Here is a 19301-nt window from a genome sequence, read left to right on the forward strand (position 1 = left end):
CCCGAATCTATATTTTCAAAGTCTGTGCGTTTACCGTCTCCCATTAAGTTTCCATTAGGCTGCTACGAAAGACCGCGCTGATAGAAAATTCTAGTTATTTTCGCCGACCAGCATACCCCTTTTTTTTATTTTCACCGCATAAATAGTCAGGAGGACCACTTTTCTAATATGTGTTATTATAGTGACGATAACCTTACATACATATTGCCGCTGCCATAAAATATGTTCGGCGCGGAAAATAATTGAACGAAATCGAATTTCTGGTTGTTAGAAGCAGAAATTCGGCTTCCTTCAACGAACACGCGTTTTGCTCGATATATTCTCAGGTATAAATTCAACCGAATCGATTCATGTTACAAAATTATCAAAACATTCAATTGTATGAAATAAATTCCACCAAACTTTCTCCCACGTGACATACCTTTCGCGACCGACCTCTCTACGTCACTCATCAAGGGCAGAGGGACCTCGGAATTAGAAGTCCGCGACGAGAGAACCGAAAACGTCGCCCACCCTCCGACACATGCCGATCTCCGCGAGATGAACGAGGTGAAAGTAGCCCGGAGCATTAATCGCGAAGAAATGTAAAGCGGAAGTTTCGCCGGTAATCATCGGATCGCCGTACATCTCCCGGCCTCGTTATTTCAAGGTGTTGCCGCCGGTTCTCTCCCGGCCCGAGAGGGAGCCGTGGAATCCCGGCCAGACGGTCAAACGGTTTCGCCCACACTAGCCGTGCCGCGCTGAACGTGAAATATCCGCGCAGACGGAAGTTATAAATCACTCGGCAGCGGCACCGACCCAGAAACAGAGGCGGTAAGGGGATTCCGTTGACCATTCCGGCTCGAGGTCGCGACGTAATTTCATTTTATCTAGCAGTCGGCTATCTAACCGAAATTCTTCCGCCGCCTATCGGTACGGCTTGGTCGCCGGCTACCACGGAGTTGTCTCTTGCGCACAACACACACACACACGCGCGTATAGATGCACGCGCGCGCGCACACACCACGTACGGATAACGCGAAACAACCGACACGTTCCGCCCCGGCTATTTCGCCATCTTCTTCGTTCTCTTATTCGCTCCGCTGCGCCCCTCGATTGTACACACGTGAAAGCGAGTGGGAGAGAAAATGCGAGCGGGGGATACGCGACGTACCTTCTTCTCGAGGGGTGCCCGCGCGCGACGAAGTGACGTCGTCGGGAAACGAGCAGTGGTGTATGTCGAGGAAAAAACAGGCGGAAAATGTGCACGGCGGAGCGAGCACGTCGGAGCGAGCGAGCGACGACGCGTCTCACGCGCTTCGATTTTGAGCCATCGACAAGCGCGAGACAAGCCGACGCGCGGTCTTTCCGCTGATTTTGCTCGCCTTCTTTTTCGCGAGCGCGCGTAAACGAGTTAGCGACGCGCGGAGAGTAGCTGTAATTTCGCGAGTAGCTTTCGAGGAGGTCGGCGCAAGAAGCGAGCGAGGGGGAGACGCGCCAACGAGCGCGTCCGCGAGAGTACACACTCCGCGGGGGTAATTCATTTACGAGCCGATAAATACGGCGAAATGTTTTACGAGGCGCGGAATTACGAGAGCGCGTCTCCGCGCAGCACGACGGTTATCTTGATTCATGGGAAAAAGTAGGTAAAGAGCGAGTCCGACGGCCGCTCGGAAATCTCGAGGATAAACGAATATACATGAGAGAAAAAAAAACTGCCGCCATTAAGGTTCCTCCTCGCGGTGCTCCGCCGCGGTCCTTGTGATCCTCTTCCCTGAAAAGCGCGATAAAAAGAAGATAAAGAAATTGCGCGGTTATCTTCAAGACGGCGTTTCCCCCATTTTCTGCTTACTGCCGGCCGGGAGAGGGCAGGGGGAGAGAACTCGCTCGACATTATCGATTCATTGCAACGGCAAGTTTCAGCGGGACTTTAATTAACAGCTGGACCGGCGTATTATTATTACTTCGCTGCGCGTAATTCTCGCGTAAACGTTTGGGCGAGCGTATTTTTGCAATTTCGCAAAGTACCGCCTTCGATTAGCCGTAAGCGAGCCGGTCTAACACGCGGGGTCTATCGGTAACGAATAAACAGAGCGATAACGAGCGAAGGGCGATATTTAAACACGAGTTCTTCTTATCGCGCGGAATAAAGGGGTGAGGTTACGCGCTAAGCTATGTGCGCTTAAAAATTCTTCTCACGGAGATTGTTTGAAATCAAGGCGATGTTAAATTATGCATAGGCTCATCCCCTATTCGAAGCCGCTTCGCGCGTTCACCCCCGACGCGGCGTACATACATCGCTGATACGTAGAATTATTGAGAGCGAAACTCCTAACACGTGTTCCAGCGGCGATACATATGTAAACGGCCGGAATAACTTTTTTAACTCCTTCGCGTTGATTTTCGCAATACACCGTCGTCAAGCTCGGGCCGAGAAACTTTTCCCCTTCGAATAGGGAGGCTGTGATGACAATATCGATAGTAATATTGAAACGGATATCTAATCAAGAGTATCGGCGAAACGTAAGGTTGCATGTTACAATAATATTCATGAATGATATGTATCAAAAAGATATGATATCTTGAAGATCGACTGAGTAACTAAAAACTGAGAAAAACTAAAAACTAAAAAGAAATATGGAAAATATATCGAAACAAAGTAGTACTGATATGAGTATGAATATCGATACAAAAATCTGTTGTTTTTGGTATTGAAAGAAAAATATGGATATCGGTATTATATCACAACATTCCTATCTTCGACCTCCGATATTAAAATTTATCAATTTTAATATCGCTAAAACACGAAAAATACACAAAAAAAAACAACATTTTCGGCGATCGAGTGAGATTTTTGTCGAGTCCGAGAAGATTTCCCGAGCTCGCCGTTTTTGAAATCGCGTTCCTCGCGGCCGCAAACGTGTTGTACGTGGTGAAAAGAAAAAAAGAGGGGGAAGAGGAAAAGAGAAAAAATGCGAAAACTGTTGTTGAAAAATCGCAACGGGAGCGTTCGAAACTTGCGGCAGCTCCGCTGATGTTGCTTTTGCAGCTTGGCACCAAACGCGTTAAAAGTTCTAACGTTCGCACCTCGAACGGGCGTGTTCGATGTAGATAGTTTTGCAACGTGTCGAAAGTTCCGGCACACTCTCTTACCAGCCTTACGGGAAGTCGATCATCGTTACACCGCCGATATCCAAGTTCCGATAAACGACAAGCGACGCTACGTTTTCTACGTTTTTCAATCCGCTACGCGGGCGAAAAGTAATCGCGGCTAACGCCAATTAATCCCGTCGATCCGGGAACGTCGATCATACCTGTCGGCACGTGGAAGCACCCCAGCAGCGCATTTCCACTTCGAAGAACGTACTATCGGCGTCTGACAACTCGAGTAAACCTATCCGGGCGATTCACGAGAATAATTCGAATCTCTCTATTATCCATTATTCGCTTTGCTGCGAAAGTTTCGTCGCGTATGTCAGATAAAATTGCAAACGAGATTCGAGGTGGATCATTTTTGCAAATGAAGTAAATAATACCCGCATAGAAATTTCCTCAAATTTTCCCATGCACAGCATAGCTTCCGATTAGAATGCCAAACGTTGTCCCAAAATAGATCATTCCACTACGATGCCAATTGGGAATTCCATTCTTATTCCGAACATGTAATGTAGCCTCCTTACCGCGATACTGATTGCCTGCGCGCTATAATATGCCACTGTCATCGTCAGAGTCGAGTGACAGTTTGACCGAATATGAGATTAGGTGATCAATAAATGAGATCACATTCTCAATGTTACCATGTTCAAAAGTGCGCACATAGCGTGTGTGTATGTATTTGTAAAGTATAAATATTTAAAGCGTTTCGTATATTTTATTCAATCGGAATGTAAATTGTAAACCAGCGAAATCTTTGGAAAAACATCGGAGGTGACCAAATAGAATCTATTTGTTTCCCATTTGCAAATATGGGAGCGATTTAGAGTTCTAAAACTCACTATTTTTTTATTTTTTCGAAAATTTACTTTTCTCACTATTTTAGCGAGAAAAGTGAATTTCATTCCTGAAAAAGAAATAAAAATAATCGCTCAGTCTTTAAAAAACGTAAGTAAAAAGCGAGTAATTTTTAAATAATTTGTTTTTAAAAATTAAATTTTAAAAAAATTAAAGTTTTCAAAAATTAAATGGTTTATCTTATTCCACCCCTCTAAGAAATTAAAAACTTATCATGAAAGTTAACTTTACAATAAACATGAATTTTTGTGATCGAGTTTTTTCCGAAAGAGCTCTAATCGAGGAAAAAATGGGAAAAGTAAGTTTTTTCTTAAAAATGGGAAAAGTGAATCGTTCCCATGCCTTCACTTGGAACTGTATGCTTGAAATATTACACTTCTAAACAGACTTGCGTAAATTTTCAAACTGAAATCTATAATTACTTCAGGAAATAAAAGTGGATCGATATTTTCTATGCTGATACCAACTCGGTATCTTTTTTCAAACATTCAGTGCGCGAGAGTTCTCTCTCTCTCTCTCTCTTTCTCTTCCGTATTTTCTTTTTAATAATCAAATCAATAATTTTCTACGATTTAATAAAAAAAAAACGACGAATCCTTCGCGCCAATCTATTAATCGAATCGACTGCCACATTCAAAATATAGAACGCACTCATACATGGTAAAGGTTGCGTGCGTATACTTATGAATAATACACACACACACATACACACACGTAGGGAAAGAAACGCGGATACCTGCCGTGTGTACGTAACTCATGCATACGCGTCGTAATACTACATCACAGTGGATTTCAACTCTACTTCACTAGCGTAAAACAAACCTCGCGGAATTGCGAAACCAAGCAGCTCCGTGTCATCTTTGAAACTGACTGCCTGGTACGTGCGACGAAAATTCATGCAGAGTGTAGTAACTATAGCCGCGTCTCCGGCGAACAAGCCAGCGAGGAGAATTCAGGTAGATAGCACGGTGAAACTTCCGGTCAGAAGTTACGCCCGTCGCCGAGACTTCGTGGAAACTTACTCTCACCTTGAGAAGCGTAAAGAGAGGGGGGGGGGGGNAGAATGGGAAGGATGAGCGAAAGTAAGAAAGGGAGATTACAGTCCGAGCAAGGAAGTGGCCGCGGTTCGATAAATAGTCTACCATTAATACAGTCTCTGGATAAATTTGAACAGCGCCAGCTTTGTCTACCTGCAGCTGCATGACGACCCGCGCATTGAAATTTCACGTGCACGGCGGACTACTCGAGGGCGCTCGAATAAATGCGCGATGATTTGTATCTTTCAACTGACTTCGATACGTCGGCTTAAACGGTTCCAGTCGTAATTCATTCCGCGGAAAGCTATCCATTCCTGTTGCTGGGGATTGCTTCGGAAAGAAGAGTGCCAGTTTTTGCGGGATTTTGGACTAGGTTTTAGAAGGACGGTACATGGCTCACAAATTTTCGGAAGTTTCTGGTGGACTGTGACGAAAATTGTTCGAGATTGTTTATTGCAACGCTTACTTGAATTTCTACTATAAAATCAAGGTGTGTCTATTGTAGACAAGTATTTTTTTTCAATGGTATCTCGAGGATCCGTAGTTTCCGTTTCTTAAAAAGGGAGATCTAAGATGTAACGCAATTATGAAAATGGCGACTTTTGGACATTTCTTGCCTTTTATTTTTCTAAGGCATTGCATCTGAACTATTCAGACAAGTGTCTAGAAAATATTTTTTTAGACATCTTTAAAATGTGTTTTACACGCTCGTATTGTTCGGGCTATCACAGAGACAATTTGCTTCAGTAATCCCGAAATAGCCCCTTAAGTACATAATATGGCATTGTGGTGCTCCAACTTCCATTCGAGCTCTCTTCTAGTCTAGCTCTATAAATTGTAGGTGAGTTGCCCAAGTTAGCATTCTAATAATTCCTCTCGCGCTGGTAGCTGCGGCATCTCTGTGTATCTTGAAAATTCGTATGCCGCACGACGGAGAATAGTAATGTACCCTGAGGCTAATTGCAAAAAAGCCCGAGGCGATGGAACAACATTAATTAAGATAATAAAATATACAAAACGAACGGCCCTTTAATGTTGACCATTTTTATTCCACCAATGTTCGTATACATTACTCTGACATATTTCTGCTCGTCCAACACGCGAAAACTTTTTATATATTAATAAATTGATATATCTTCCGTCTTTTCTGTCTGATAACTAATTTGAATTCAATATAATGTTAACACAATATATTCACAACTGCACAATCACATTTTAACATACTTATTACTACATAAACCAGAAATATACTTAACGTTCAATGACATCGATGTACACTGAAAGAAAAGAGCGCTACATTCAAATAAATATTTGCTAAGGATTGTTGGAATAATTATTTTAATTTCATTGAGCAACTATTAAAATGTTAAAATGTGTATAATATAGAATTAAAGGATAAAGGATAAATGTATAGATAACGGAAATACCGAGGTGTAAGAAACGTTATGGTCCAACTTAAAATCGAGGTGGAAGGCACGAACCTCCGTAAACAATAAGCCATACGTGTAAGTAGTGAACTAATAAGCGAGCAATGAAGTAACTTTCTCGGCAAACTTTAATCTCTTCCAGTGTACTCTGTAACTTCCTCGTCTCATTGATGAGACGTGGAAGTTTCATCGCCCGCTACCGGGGATATTTTCCAGAGCTTCCAATGCTCTCAGACAGTACACTTCGCGCACATTTCAACCTCCATCTCGAATAACATTGTTGAACACGCACGATCTAAAGTTACGGAGAAATGGTAATGATAGTGATAACATTTCAACCATGTGATGTAAGCGATTAAAGTTTAACATTATATAAATCATCTTATCACCATGTGTTGTTGTCAATAGTAATTAAAAAAAAATATCAGCTAGATTAGTTCAATCTCGCTGTGTGATTAATTCATTTGCTCGACTATTTATATACAAATCTGCTTAATTGAACGTTAAATAAATGATACATACTGGCATTAAAAATAAAATTTATCAATGCTGTATTGAAGAAAATTTTTTAATTCTCATTTTTTTTAATTCTCAATTATAGAGAATTATTAATTTAGAAACTAGGTAATTTTGTTTTCAGTTTTATTGGACAAATACGAAAAGCTGTCTACCTCGTACCGATATAACATAAAAATCAAACAACGAATGATATAATTTCAATAATATATGATAGGCACTTCCGCCGTTAATAAAACTAAAGCACTTTTATCTTTGTAACGTTCATAATTTTCAATTATTCTGCTCAATTTACCATTAATATATCCCAAGATAACGGGATGAAAGTAGAAGTTCCGTATAAACTGCAGTCAAGATTAATTACACCCTCTCTCCATAGTATATATAATTCTATGAGCTCACTTGATTATTTACGCTCTCAGCATCTCATCTCATAAAGTAAGGCAATTCAAAGTGCTAAATCATAATTAACGACATAGTCAAAGTGCAAAATGTTTAACGGTATCATCTGTCAGATACGGGGCAACCATGAACTATCGAAGAATGTCTTTCCATAGATATTACAAGAAATTTTTACTGGACATTCCTTTTCCAAAATTTTATGAAAGACGTCATTTATCAGTAGTTTTCAAAGCTTTCACCACTAAATATCTTCGTAGTAAAATCCCAAATTAATTTCTGATAGGTGAGAATCCAATTAATCAAAAAGTAAATTCTATTATTTATTTGTACTCTCCTCAAGACTTTATTCGTCAAATCACCGTTCAATTTGTGATGATCGATCTTCAAAATATTGTATTTTGTTGCTCGTGATATTCTTTGTCTATCATAGTGTGCTGTTATTATCGGCAATTGTAACAAAAACATGTTAAAGAAAGGTAAAGAAAAGATACACATTTTTCAATCATTACAATTAGTATCGATATTTGCATTTGTAAATATTTATATGAACCGAGTATATAATTTACTTCAGCACTGGCAACATTTATTTCATAATTGAGGCATTAGCGAATCACAACAACATAATAATTTATAGTTGTATTTTTGTTCGTGTGCGTGTATTATATGAACAGATTAATCTTTTATTATATTTACATCATATGTTACATAAAAATACAACTATAAATTATTGTATTGCAATTTATAACAGTCTCAATTATGAGGTAAATGCTATCAATGTTGAAGATAATTATGTGTATATGTATATATATATACACATTATATACACGCTCTCACGATTAAATATATAAACTTCAATCGGTTATATCATCAAAATTACATGGTCGATACAGTCGAAGGTAAATCGTTTTAACTTTTGAAACAACCGCTCTTACATCGTATTTTTGGTAAGAAAGAATTGATTTATTAAACACATGTGCATATAATAAGTGATAGAAAAAGTCAGTATATATTATCGTAGAATAGAAAACATTTTTAGTCAATCGACGTCTAAACTTTTATGAACATCATTATCATTAAGAACAAACAACATCGAAAAACGACGATGTTATAAAAGAGAATTTTCATAGAAAAGGACAACTCATTCAAGTTTTCGGAAACAACGGATAACTGTCCGTACAAGACGAGATTCAACATTGTATAAGTATACTAATTGAGTGTCGGTGAGCTCCCCAAAGCCGGAGAATGCTTTCATCCGAGAGTAAGATATGATGGAAGACATTTAGTATGTGCAGTAATAACGTGGTAATAAGAAATTTTGAAAGTCTACGCGACGAAAGTGTGTGGTAAAATTGACATTCGTTTCGCCAATTGAAATATTAGTTTCGATTATATATTTCTTTTTTTCATCTGACGTATATATATATATATATATATATATATATATATCAACAAACAAAGTAGTTTAGATAACTACATGTACTGGCACTGTCAGCAGTAGCAGAAGCTACTAGGCGGTGGGGCATCGTTCTCATGACATTTTAAAACTTTTTGGTGCGGTAACACCATCTTATCCACCGTAGTTTCCATTCTGCGCATTACACAGTCTAATAATAAGTCCACAGCGAGCTCGACATTTTCCCCGGTTGCAGCACTCGTCTCCAAATAGACCAAGCTAAAAAAGAAATATTTTGATTTAAGTATAAATATAATATTTTCATAAAGAGGAGAAGAAACATATAAAAAGCAAAAAAAAATATATACACAGTCGGCATGGCAAAAAGCTTACAAATAGATTTTCTTTTTTATACAACAACACGCGCGTTCTTACTGCTTCCGATTCTACTTACCCATGTTTTTTGGCGAGATCTAGCGCTTTGTTCTTGCTGACGACGCGTCTATCCTCAAGATCGGACTTGTTGCCGCAGAGAATTATGTCTGGATCATCGCAATACGCGTGTGTCTACATGTACGCAGGCATAAGAATACGGCACGTTAGTTCAATGAATACAAAAATTGCCGAAAGAAATATCAGACTACAAGATTCCATGCGAGACAAAATGTATTTCGAATGATTGTAAAGCCCGATTATTTTTAGGATTCAAGAATGTCCAAGCACCGGTTAAAAAAGGATGTCTTGCAGTCCAATAATATGAAATACCCCCTAATTTTTCAATCGAACGATAACTTGAGCCGTAAGAAATTGGAGAGTATGTATGTACTTACCGTTAAAAATACAAACATATCTACGAATATTTAATAAAACATCGCTGAAGCTTACGAATGTCTTCATGCGCTAAATTGTTATAGTTTTACATTGAATTTATACAAAAAAAAAAACAAGAAAGAGAAATATAAAAGTACAAAATAAAAAAGTAATTACCTCTTGCAAACAATTTCTGAATACATTTGACATATTTTTTACATCAATGTTATCAGAATATATAAATACTTGTAGAGTTTCAATAGATAATACGATTTTTGCTTTTCTCTATATATATCTATATTTAAAGAGTAATTATTTCAATTTTATTGGATGCAAATCAATGTTGACAGACTGTTGTTTAAAAAAAATGCCCTAATCTTATTAAACTGTGTGAAAATTTGTAAATATCCTAGTAATTTTTGCAAACATAACAATAAATGTCCAATTAGTAAAGACAATATATGTCAAATTAGTAAAGTCCAATTAGTAAAGACAATACATGTCAAATTAACGAAGGCTAAACAGACCAAACGCAACATTTGTCTAAAATACCGCACGCATCAATGCCAATCCACATGCTTTATCCTACCTTCAAAGTCATGCATAAACAATACAATTAATAATAAGTACATTCACAGATATCACATTATCATTAGAGAATATTGTGGCAGCTGAAGAATCGCTAACAGCACGTCAACTCAAAGAATCGTTCGATTAGGACGATCTCTCACTGATCTTGTATGATATTTACAATAATGCTAATAAATGACGAATACCCTAAGATGCTCCAGCCAGTTTCTAACTTCAAGGAACGACAGCTCATTGGTCAGGTCAAAAATTAGTAGGAAACCCATGGAATCCCGGTAAAAGGCTGTGGTTAAACTTCTGAACCTGGATATCAACAACGTTAAGCTACTCGCGTGGAATGTTAGATCAGTGGTCCTAAGCCTCTATTTGCACATGCAGGATGCAACATTGTACTAATTGGAAGATCCATCACTTGTATCATGTGTATATATATATATATATATATATATATCTTTATGCTTGCTTCTTTTCGGTATCGCAATGCACTTTCACACACGCAAGCTTTCGCAGCGATCTAATTAAATCATCGTTCGAAAATCACAGTGCAAAACTATATTCGCAACATAATTCACTGAGAATTGCATCATTATATCACCTCTATTGTGATCGTGGTAACACAATATAAGTACACAATATTGTCGCATTTGCTATAAATTTAATGCTAGTTCACGGCAGAGTGCAAAGTATGCATATCGAGAATATTGCCTATAATCGCTAAGAGCTGTACGTCTCTTCGAATTCATTGTTTAGCGCACTCACCTTTCCTGGCCAGCTGTGTCCCAAAGCTGCAGGTGCACTCGTCGACTCCTGCCATTGGCTGTACGATATATCTGTAATAACAAATGGCCATTATCTCTTTGTCTGTCGACACAACGCACGGGCGTGTTCAACTCGTTCCTTATGCTAGACGTTTTACCTTGACTCGTAGAGGATAGCGTTGATTATTCGGGGGCTTGCATTATCGCAGCTCTCCCTTCGGGGAGAGCTCCCAACGCTCTTGGGAGCCTACGAGTCTCGAGTAATCAACGCTACCGTGCGGATTATTATACACATTCATCCTCTTACCACTCGTTTCTCCTTGAAATCAATCCCAACAGTGGATATGAATCTGGCACTGAAAGTGCCGTCGGTGTACTGATGGAGGAAGCTCGTCTTGCCGACACCGGAGTCGCCCAGCGCCAGGAACTTTATCAGATAGTCGTAATTTAGATCCATTTTGCGCGCGTAAATGTGGTCCTCGATTTCGCGAGTGCTCCAGTGATGAAGAACTCGGTCGGCTGACGGTACTGTTGACAAGAATATATACTTCCGTGGCGAGTGACGACAATCAGCGCGTCCGCAGGCCCCGCGTTGTCAATTCGTCACGAACGAGAAGCGACAACGTCAACTGACGTCAACTATCGAATGTCTGCGATATTTAATGTAGACACCTGTTGCCTACGTGTGCTACTTTCAAAAGGTCCGCGCCCGAAAGGCAACGTGGAACACCGCCGAACTACCGAGGCTGCGTTAATTATCGTCTGAAGATCACGAACGCGATTGCCCTGCGCGCTCCGTGAGAAAATTGTAATACGTGTCTTTGCGAGAAACTAAAGAGAAGACTGAGAACGCCGTGTGTTTAAAGCCGGTTTACAGTAATCGAGCAGTCGCAAGGTCGCAAGGAATCGACCAATCACAGTCAATTGTTTTCCTTGCGATCGGAAATATTTCACCTTGATTGGTCGATTTCTTACGGATCTGAAATAAATTGATTGTTTATGGCTTGCATAAATGCTTTATACCGTGAATATGACTATAGCGTGAATATGAAGCTTTTTTATCGGGTACATATTATCTAAGTTATCTTCTATTTTATTCTATTTTATTAGGTACTTATATTCTAAGTTATCTGCTAAGATAATATGTAGCCAATAAAAAAGTTTCGTAAAACACTATGTTCCTTGCTAGAAAGCACCCATATTCTTGGAATTCCCTATAAATCATTTGGTGTAAGTGTAGAAAGTGCAAGTAAAACGAAGAAACCTGTTTTGCACCGGCCATGTACGCGTCGACATTGCGCTTGATAGCGGACTGCATTGCATGTGTGTGAAGAAAAATATTGATGAAATATTATAATTGTCGTAGATACCACGTATAAAGTATACAAAACTATTGCACAATGGCGAGCACGAGCGACAAAGAGGACGTACAAATTTGTTTCACCACGAAACAAGCACAGTAAGTTTTCATCCTTTCCTTCGTCTGATTCGACGTTCATTCACTGAGACTTCTTTTAATCTTCTTCTTTACCGTGGTGGCTAATAGATGCCCCAATTGTTTTCCATACGTCAGTATCTCGATGCGTGTGGGATTTAGTACATGTAACATCCTCAAAAATTGATTCTTAGTTTACATATTGAATTTGATATAATATCTTATATCATAATTCTGGATCCTTCTAGGATAACATGTAGACTTAAAGACTACAAGTTGTCACTTTATGTACAAAATATTATAATGTGTGATTTAATACAATTCTAGATACGCCGTACCGGATTATACTCTATTGGTGCAGTCTTCGATAGATACAAATGGATTAAATACTCTTGTGTATGAACTTCTGAAAGGTAAACGTTTTGATAAGATCTTTAAATTGTCCTTTTTTCGCTATTTACTTTTTATATTATTGATATGTATAACTTGCTTACATTTATGTATTGATAATTAAAAACATTAAGATGTAATAAATATATTTAATTTGCAGAGTCAAATGTTAAGCAAAGCAAAATACAGTTTGACTTCATAATAGCCTCTGAATTACTGCGTACTTCCTTGTTGGAACATATCGCTAAAAAAAATGTTGCTACTGAAGATATCATAGAAGTACAATATGTGGAGAAATATCCTCCACCTGAGCACAAAAATTGTATCACACAGGACGACTGGATATCAGCTGTTGCTGTTTATGGAAAATGGTTGGTTTGCTCTACAATCATAAGAATTAAGAGAATTGGAGTTACTCATATTACATTGAATTGTTTTATTGTACAATTATGCATAATTGAGGAGCTTATTTTTAAAATGTCTCAAACCTGTAGTTCTAAAAAAGATATTTATTATAAATTGTATTTAAAACTTGAGAATTGTGTGTAAATATTATAAAAATCTTGAAGATTATACAATTCAGAAATAAGCTCGTCAATTATAACATTAATAATTATTTATATTATAAATATTTCAAATGGTTTTATTAAGGATCTTAACCGGTTCCTATGACAACACTCTGCACATCTGGACGACGAAGGGTGAACATTTGCTGGTAATTCGTGGACATGAGGCTGCCGTCAAAGCAGTAGCGTGGCTGTCCGTTTACGACGACGAGGCCTCTTTCGTCAGGTAGCTTTAAGAACGACAGTATCAGTTTCGTTGAATGTAGTGTAGTTAATACTAATTGACTTCACATGCATCTTATAGCGCGTCGGCCGATCAGACGGCTATGATATGGCAGTGGAATATCGAGAAGAATTCGGTGAAATGCGTGCATGTTTGCGAAGAACACAAAAGGGGTCTGCTGGCAGTTGGTGCGAATCCCGACAAATCGCTAATAGCCACCGGCGGCTGGGACACGATGCTGAAAATTTGGTCGACATGTAAGCAGATTCATTTGAGTCAATTTGAAATTTATTCTGTAAGATTTTTTTAATTTAAACCTTCACGAAATTTCCTCTCAAGCTATGCAGGATGAAACAGAGGATGGGGAATCCGCGTCGAAGATGATAAAAGCGAAGCAGAGTAAAACGAAGGTACGTAAGTCAAAACTCGCAAATTTACATATACGATCAAGGTTCATCTACACAAGAATAATAATCAATCTGAACGATGCAGCTCCCACAATGCACTTTGATGGGGAACATTGAGACAATCACGGGCATCGTGTGGTCCGATAAGACGACCATCATCACGTCGTCCTGGGACCACACTCTGAGGATCTGGGATTCCGAGCTGCGCGGCATCAAGGACGAGTGCTTGGGCAATGAGCCCTTCTTGGACGTCGACTACTCACCGCTGACACGCACCATAATAGCACCGTCGTCCGATAATTTCATAAAGCTATTCGACCCAAGGTCTTCAGGTATTTGATGCTTTGACGCGTTTTGTTAGACATCTTTCCAACGGTTTTCGATGTTGCAAAATAAGAAACGAAGAGATTCACTTGCATTTTTATTCAGTCTTTTTGTTCCTTATCTTATAAACCTCAATTAAATCGAACCTTCTTACACTGTTTAGTATATGTATGTTCTTCAGTTTTCCATTTAGAGAAGATTAATACCACTTGATAATTAACAATTCTTTTAACTTTCGCAGTCTTTGAGGACCGTTTCGAATCTATTTGGATAATTGTATGTTTTTTCAGAGAGTATGTACCCGAAGACGGTGTTCAAATCTCATACACAGTGGGCGCAGTGCGTGCGCTGGTCAACCGTGAACGAGTATCTCTTCGTTTCGGGAGGGTACGATGACTTAGTCAAGCTCTGGGACACCAGAAGGTTAGTTGATCGCTCGGTCACGTCGAGATTTCTTCGATTCAGCAGCGGAATGTGGACTTTAAGGGTGGTATTCACAGTCAGATCTTATATCTAAGATCGTCTGAAGTTCATCTTCAGATGCTGTATGGCTCGTTTCATTGGCTACAGAACATCTGAAGATGAACCTAAGACAACCTTAAATATAAAATTGGAGTATGAATATCACTTAACAGTCGCAATTTTATCAAATAACTCTAGTAATTTTCCTGCTATTTAACACAGCCTTTGAAACTGCTATATCTATGCTGTTATTAAGTAGAAAATGATATATATATATATATATATATATATATATATATATTTCTAGTAAATTATAAAAAAATAAAGAAATAAAAAGAATTAATAAGATAAAAAAATAAAATTTATACGCTGAGCTGATGTAAAGTATAAAGTTTAACTTATACAACTGAAAAAGCAAGATTACTAACTTGATGAATTCATATTTTTGGCGACACATCCGACACGTGTTACATGCTAAATATGTAAAGAAAATAAGGAAGTACAATTCTCCAACTGTTCTGATGCATAAAGTTGAGGAACTTTCGTCACAAGATTTTCACAATTTATTAACAAAATATTAATATTGGTTTAATTCCCACGCAGTCCCACAATGCCGCTCTACGATCTCAGAGGACACACGGACAAGGTCCTCTGCTGCGACTGGTCGGAATCTAAGCTGATAATGTCCGGCGGGGCGGACAACACCTTAGAGATATTCAAGACGGAAGCTCGCTAACATCGCGACACGCAATGATGATCGTTGTGTAATGCGGAAACGCGGGAACCCGTGTAGAGTTGTTCGTGCGTATTTCGCATCGGCGAGTGTTATTTAAAATTATTAGAAATGTCTTGTACATTTACTATTATAATAAAATATGTCGTAATATAAAATCCTGTTTCTCAGATTAAAAAAAAAATGAGGTCTTCATTATTCGTTCGGGTCTGACACTATCCGAATATTGTACTCGATTATTCGGACACTGAATGTGACATTTCAAATTCGAGTTATCCGGGAATTCGGATATTCCAAGATTTCCGATCAGTTGAAGCACCGAGGATCCGCATTCGGACCTGCAGCGGAAACAGGTTTGCAGTAATCTAAATCTTTCTCGGAAGAATTTGACAATCAATGAATCAATATGCTTTAACTGTACAATGTACCGAGGCAATTGTGTCTATTTATGTATTTAAATAATTATTACAAATTTTGCTATTAACCTCTTGCCATATCATTTAACTCGGAAGAATCCGGGAGATCCCAAGCGACGCGCCCGAATGGTCGGGAAAGGATTGGGACAAAAGACCCCATTCGAGACATACTTGGCCCGAGATTAAGACCACGAGTTCGACTCGTGATATTCACGTTTGACGTGAAATTAGACCACGAGCCTGATTCGTGATATTCAGGTTTGGCCCAAAATTCTCGTCACGAGTCAAACTCGTCAAAGTATGGCAAGGGGTTAAATCGATCCGTTTTACTTTCTTCTTTTATTTAATTCGGGCCCAAATTCCAATCCAAATTCAATTTTGGATCCGAATCTCTTCTCATGATCTGAATTTGAATCCGAATAACTCGGATTGTCTGGGTCATAAATAGTGCGGTTAATGCGAATAGTGCGGTTAATGCGAATAGTGCGGTTAATGCGAATAGTGCGGTTAATGCGAATAGTGCGGTTTTGAATTAGTCGATATCGACCTCGAATACCCGGAAGCCCCGATAGGAATTCCAATATAGTATCTTGAAAGGAAAAAAATTCGGTCTTCACGCGGAAGGAACTGAGAAGATTATTTGGAGATCCGTGCCTCGAACGGAGAACCATAGAGTTGATAGAGCACCAGCTTTTCTTCTTCCCTCCTTCCCTCTTCCAGTCTGATCCGGGAAGAGCAGCGCCGGATAGGTGAAAAGTAAGTCGTTTCGCTCGCATAAATCCCCAAAACAGATCGTTTATTGATCAAAAATAAGGGACGATAATCGTGAATCCGGGGATTCGCGCTTCCCCGCTTCACCCGAAGTGTATCTTTACCAAACCACTTGTTTTTTTTTACTCGTAAGTAACTCTAAAAAGACCACCGATTCGAGTGCACGCACCTATTAGAGACGACACACAGGGTGTATGCGATAGTACAGGAGCGGCGAAGAGCGTGCACCCTCGCAATAGCGCGCGCGCGGTCTCTTTCTCTACGGTAACCGTGTTGTACGTGTGCAGGTGTGTGTGTGTGTGTGTGTGTGTTAACTGTGATCTATGTGCTCTGTGTGTGTAAAATAAGCGGGCGATCCTTCGGGCAACGCATCGTCGAGTTATCATCACCATCTTTCCAACTTTATACGCACACATCTACGTATACACATGCGACACACACGTACACACGCACATAAACGCGCGCACGCACACTCTTTTAATCTCGCACGTACGCACCGCACGCACGCACACTCTCGTCGGTCTTTTCGCCCTCCTCGCATAATCATTCGTCATCTCGCCGCGCGGTATTCTTTTTTTTTTGTTCTTTTTTCCTCTTTTTCTTCTTTTTTTGTTTCTTTATTTGTTTGTCCGTTTGTTCTCCGAGGACCCTATCTAAAAATCCGGCACATCATCCACATCATTATCGTGATCATCATCATTATCCTCCGCCTCTTCCTTCTCATCATCATCATCATCATCATCATTATCATCGTCGTCATCCTCATCATCATATTCCTCCTCATCGCCGTCATCGTCATCATCATCATCTCTCGCACAAAGACTAGCGTTTTTAAACGATCCAAAATAAACTAAGGGCACTTTTTAGTTAGCGGCTTATGCCCCGTAGTCGCGCGCGTTTTTCATGCGTTTCCCCTTTTACCCTCGAGTTGTTCATCATCTTTTTTTTTTTTCGTTTTTCTCTCCTCTTATTTATTCATGAAAAATCTAATTCTGACTGTTTTTTTTTCTTGTTAAACTTTGTTTTATTACAGCACCTATTCGACTTCCTAAGAGTCTCCCTAGATTTCTTAACTAACTATGACACACTTGTCTTAACGTCTAAGGATTTTTTTTTTCATCATTACATGCTAAAAACGCCTTCTCCTCTCCGCTTGTCTGTCCATTCTGCCTTAAAAGTACTCCGAAATCCTACGATAATTAATCGCACGGATTTTAAAGGGGGGAGAGCGGACAGCGTCCGCGACGACATCGTTTCCCCGTTTCTTCTTTCGCGCTGTTCTCTTTCTTTTGCCCCGGAAAGACGACACACAGCGTGGATACACGGGGGATACGTGTCTCGTATATTTTCTTTCTCGTCCTCTCTCTCTCTCTCTCTCTCTTTCATTCTCTCTCTCACTCTCTCTCTCTCTCTTTCTCTCTCTCGTTCCATCGTAAAGTTACAGGAGTTCCGGCTCGTATCGACACGCAGGACGAGCGGAATACAAATGCAAAAAAGAAAACGAGGAGGATGGAGCGGAGATTCGTCCGGAAGAGGAGGGCGAGAGGGGAGGGAGAAGGAAGTAGTGGAGGAAGAAACCAACGTGTCGTCGAGTAGTTTACAGCTAAACATCGTCGCTTAACAAACGTCGTGTAAAACAATGACTTAAAAACTTGGCGAAACTAAGGACTGTACAAGTCGAAGTACAAGACGATCATCGAGTATCCTCGGATCACCTCGCTTCTTATCGCTATTTCTCGCATACATACACACATACACACATTTTTTTCTACCTCTCGCACTCGCTCGCTTCCTCTTAAGCCGATCTCGACTAACATTATTTACTTAAAAACACCCTATAATTTTTTTTTCTCAATCGCTCGCGCTCTTTTTTTCGTTCGCCTTCTTCCTTCCTTTCTACAATCATCGACGTCAGCCTACGAACTACGATACGTCTAATCTAAAGAGTGCCTAACGCTAGAGCTCTAAAGAAAGCTTATGGAAAGCAATTTTGCCCAGCAGCGGGAACCGTTCGTCTCGTCCGTTGAACGGCTCCACCGTCGTGGTCGCCGGTAACACCGGGCTACGGAAGCTCGCGGGAGCCTCTTCGCGACGAGAGCCCCGTCCCCGTGGATGTGCCCGAGGAGAGAGATGGCGGGACACGCGATTACCACGTCGCGCGATTCGTCGCGTTGTCGATAACAGTCTTACGGGAGGGAGGGGCTCACCCGCTCGCCAAGCGTGTGATTTCGCGTCTTCCGAAAAGAGGAAGAAAGGAAGAACGCGACGACAACTCTCTCTCGGGTGACGGTCGTGCCGACACGACCCGCGGCCGTACACCCGCATTAAGTGCAACGGATTATCCAAACGCAACGATCGATCCAAGAAGCGTTGAATCGCCCCCTGACCGATCTCCTCGTCGAGCGCGCCGAGAACAGCTCTCCCTCTCCCTGGGACGTTGACGCCGGACCTCTGCGATCGGGAAAAGTCTCGCGCCGCGGCAGCTCTCACCCCACGGGCTTCCGCCACCCCCGCGACCCGTCGTGCGACGATTCATTTATACCATTACGGTCGTATAGAAATCCACACCCGGCCAGCCCACGCACCCGACCCGCGGTGCGCAGCAAGCAAATAGTTTCCTTACTATTTATATTATACAAGTAGCTCATATATA

At 40.3% G+C, this 19301-nt stretch overlaps 2 protein-coding genes across 2 annotated transcripts; one reads left to right on the forward strand and one right to left on the reverse strand.

The window, feature by feature from the left end:
* Nucleotides 1–7020: 7020 nt before the first annotated feature.
* LOC106752077 (ras-related protein Rab-27A-like) lies at nt 7021–11743 on the reverse strand. Its single transcript, XM_014633485.1, has 5 exons — nt 11229–11743; nt 10923–10993; nt 10352–10466; nt 9220–9332; nt 7021–9044 (listed from the first exon to the last, which is right to left on the reverse strand). The coding sequence occupies exons 1-5, from the start codon at nt 11376–11378 to the stop codon at nt 8861–8863; spliced, it is 633 nt and encodes a 210-aa protein (XP_014488971.1). The 5' UTR covers nt 11379–11743; the 3' UTR covers nt 7021–8860.
* Nucleotides 11744–12186: 443 nt separating this feature from the next.
* LOC106752070 (ribosome biogenesis protein WDR12 homolog) lies at nt 12187–15619 on the forward strand. The gene is made up of 9 exons (XM_014633476.1): nt 12187–12380; nt 12684–12769; nt 12907–13117; nt 13398–13538; nt 13617–13792; nt 13875–13945; nt 14028–14274; nt 14557–14689; nt 15332–15619. The coding sequence occupies exons 1-9, from the start codon at nt 12322–12324 to the stop codon at nt 15462–15464; spliced, it is 1257 nt and encodes a 418-aa protein (XP_014488962.1). The 5' UTR covers nt 12187–12321; the 3' UTR covers nt 15465–15619.
* Nucleotides 15620–19301: the final 3682 nt, after the last annotated feature.

Source organism: Dinoponera quadriceps, unplaced genomic scaffold (genome assembly GCF_001313825.1).
Source record: "Dinoponera quadriceps isolate SergipeBrazil2010 unplaced genomic scaffold, ASM131382v1 scaffold424, whole genome shotgun sequence".
NCBI classification, from domain to species: domain Eukaryota; kingdom Metazoa; phylum Arthropoda; class Insecta; order Hymenoptera; family Formicidae; genus Dinoponera; species Dinoponera quadriceps.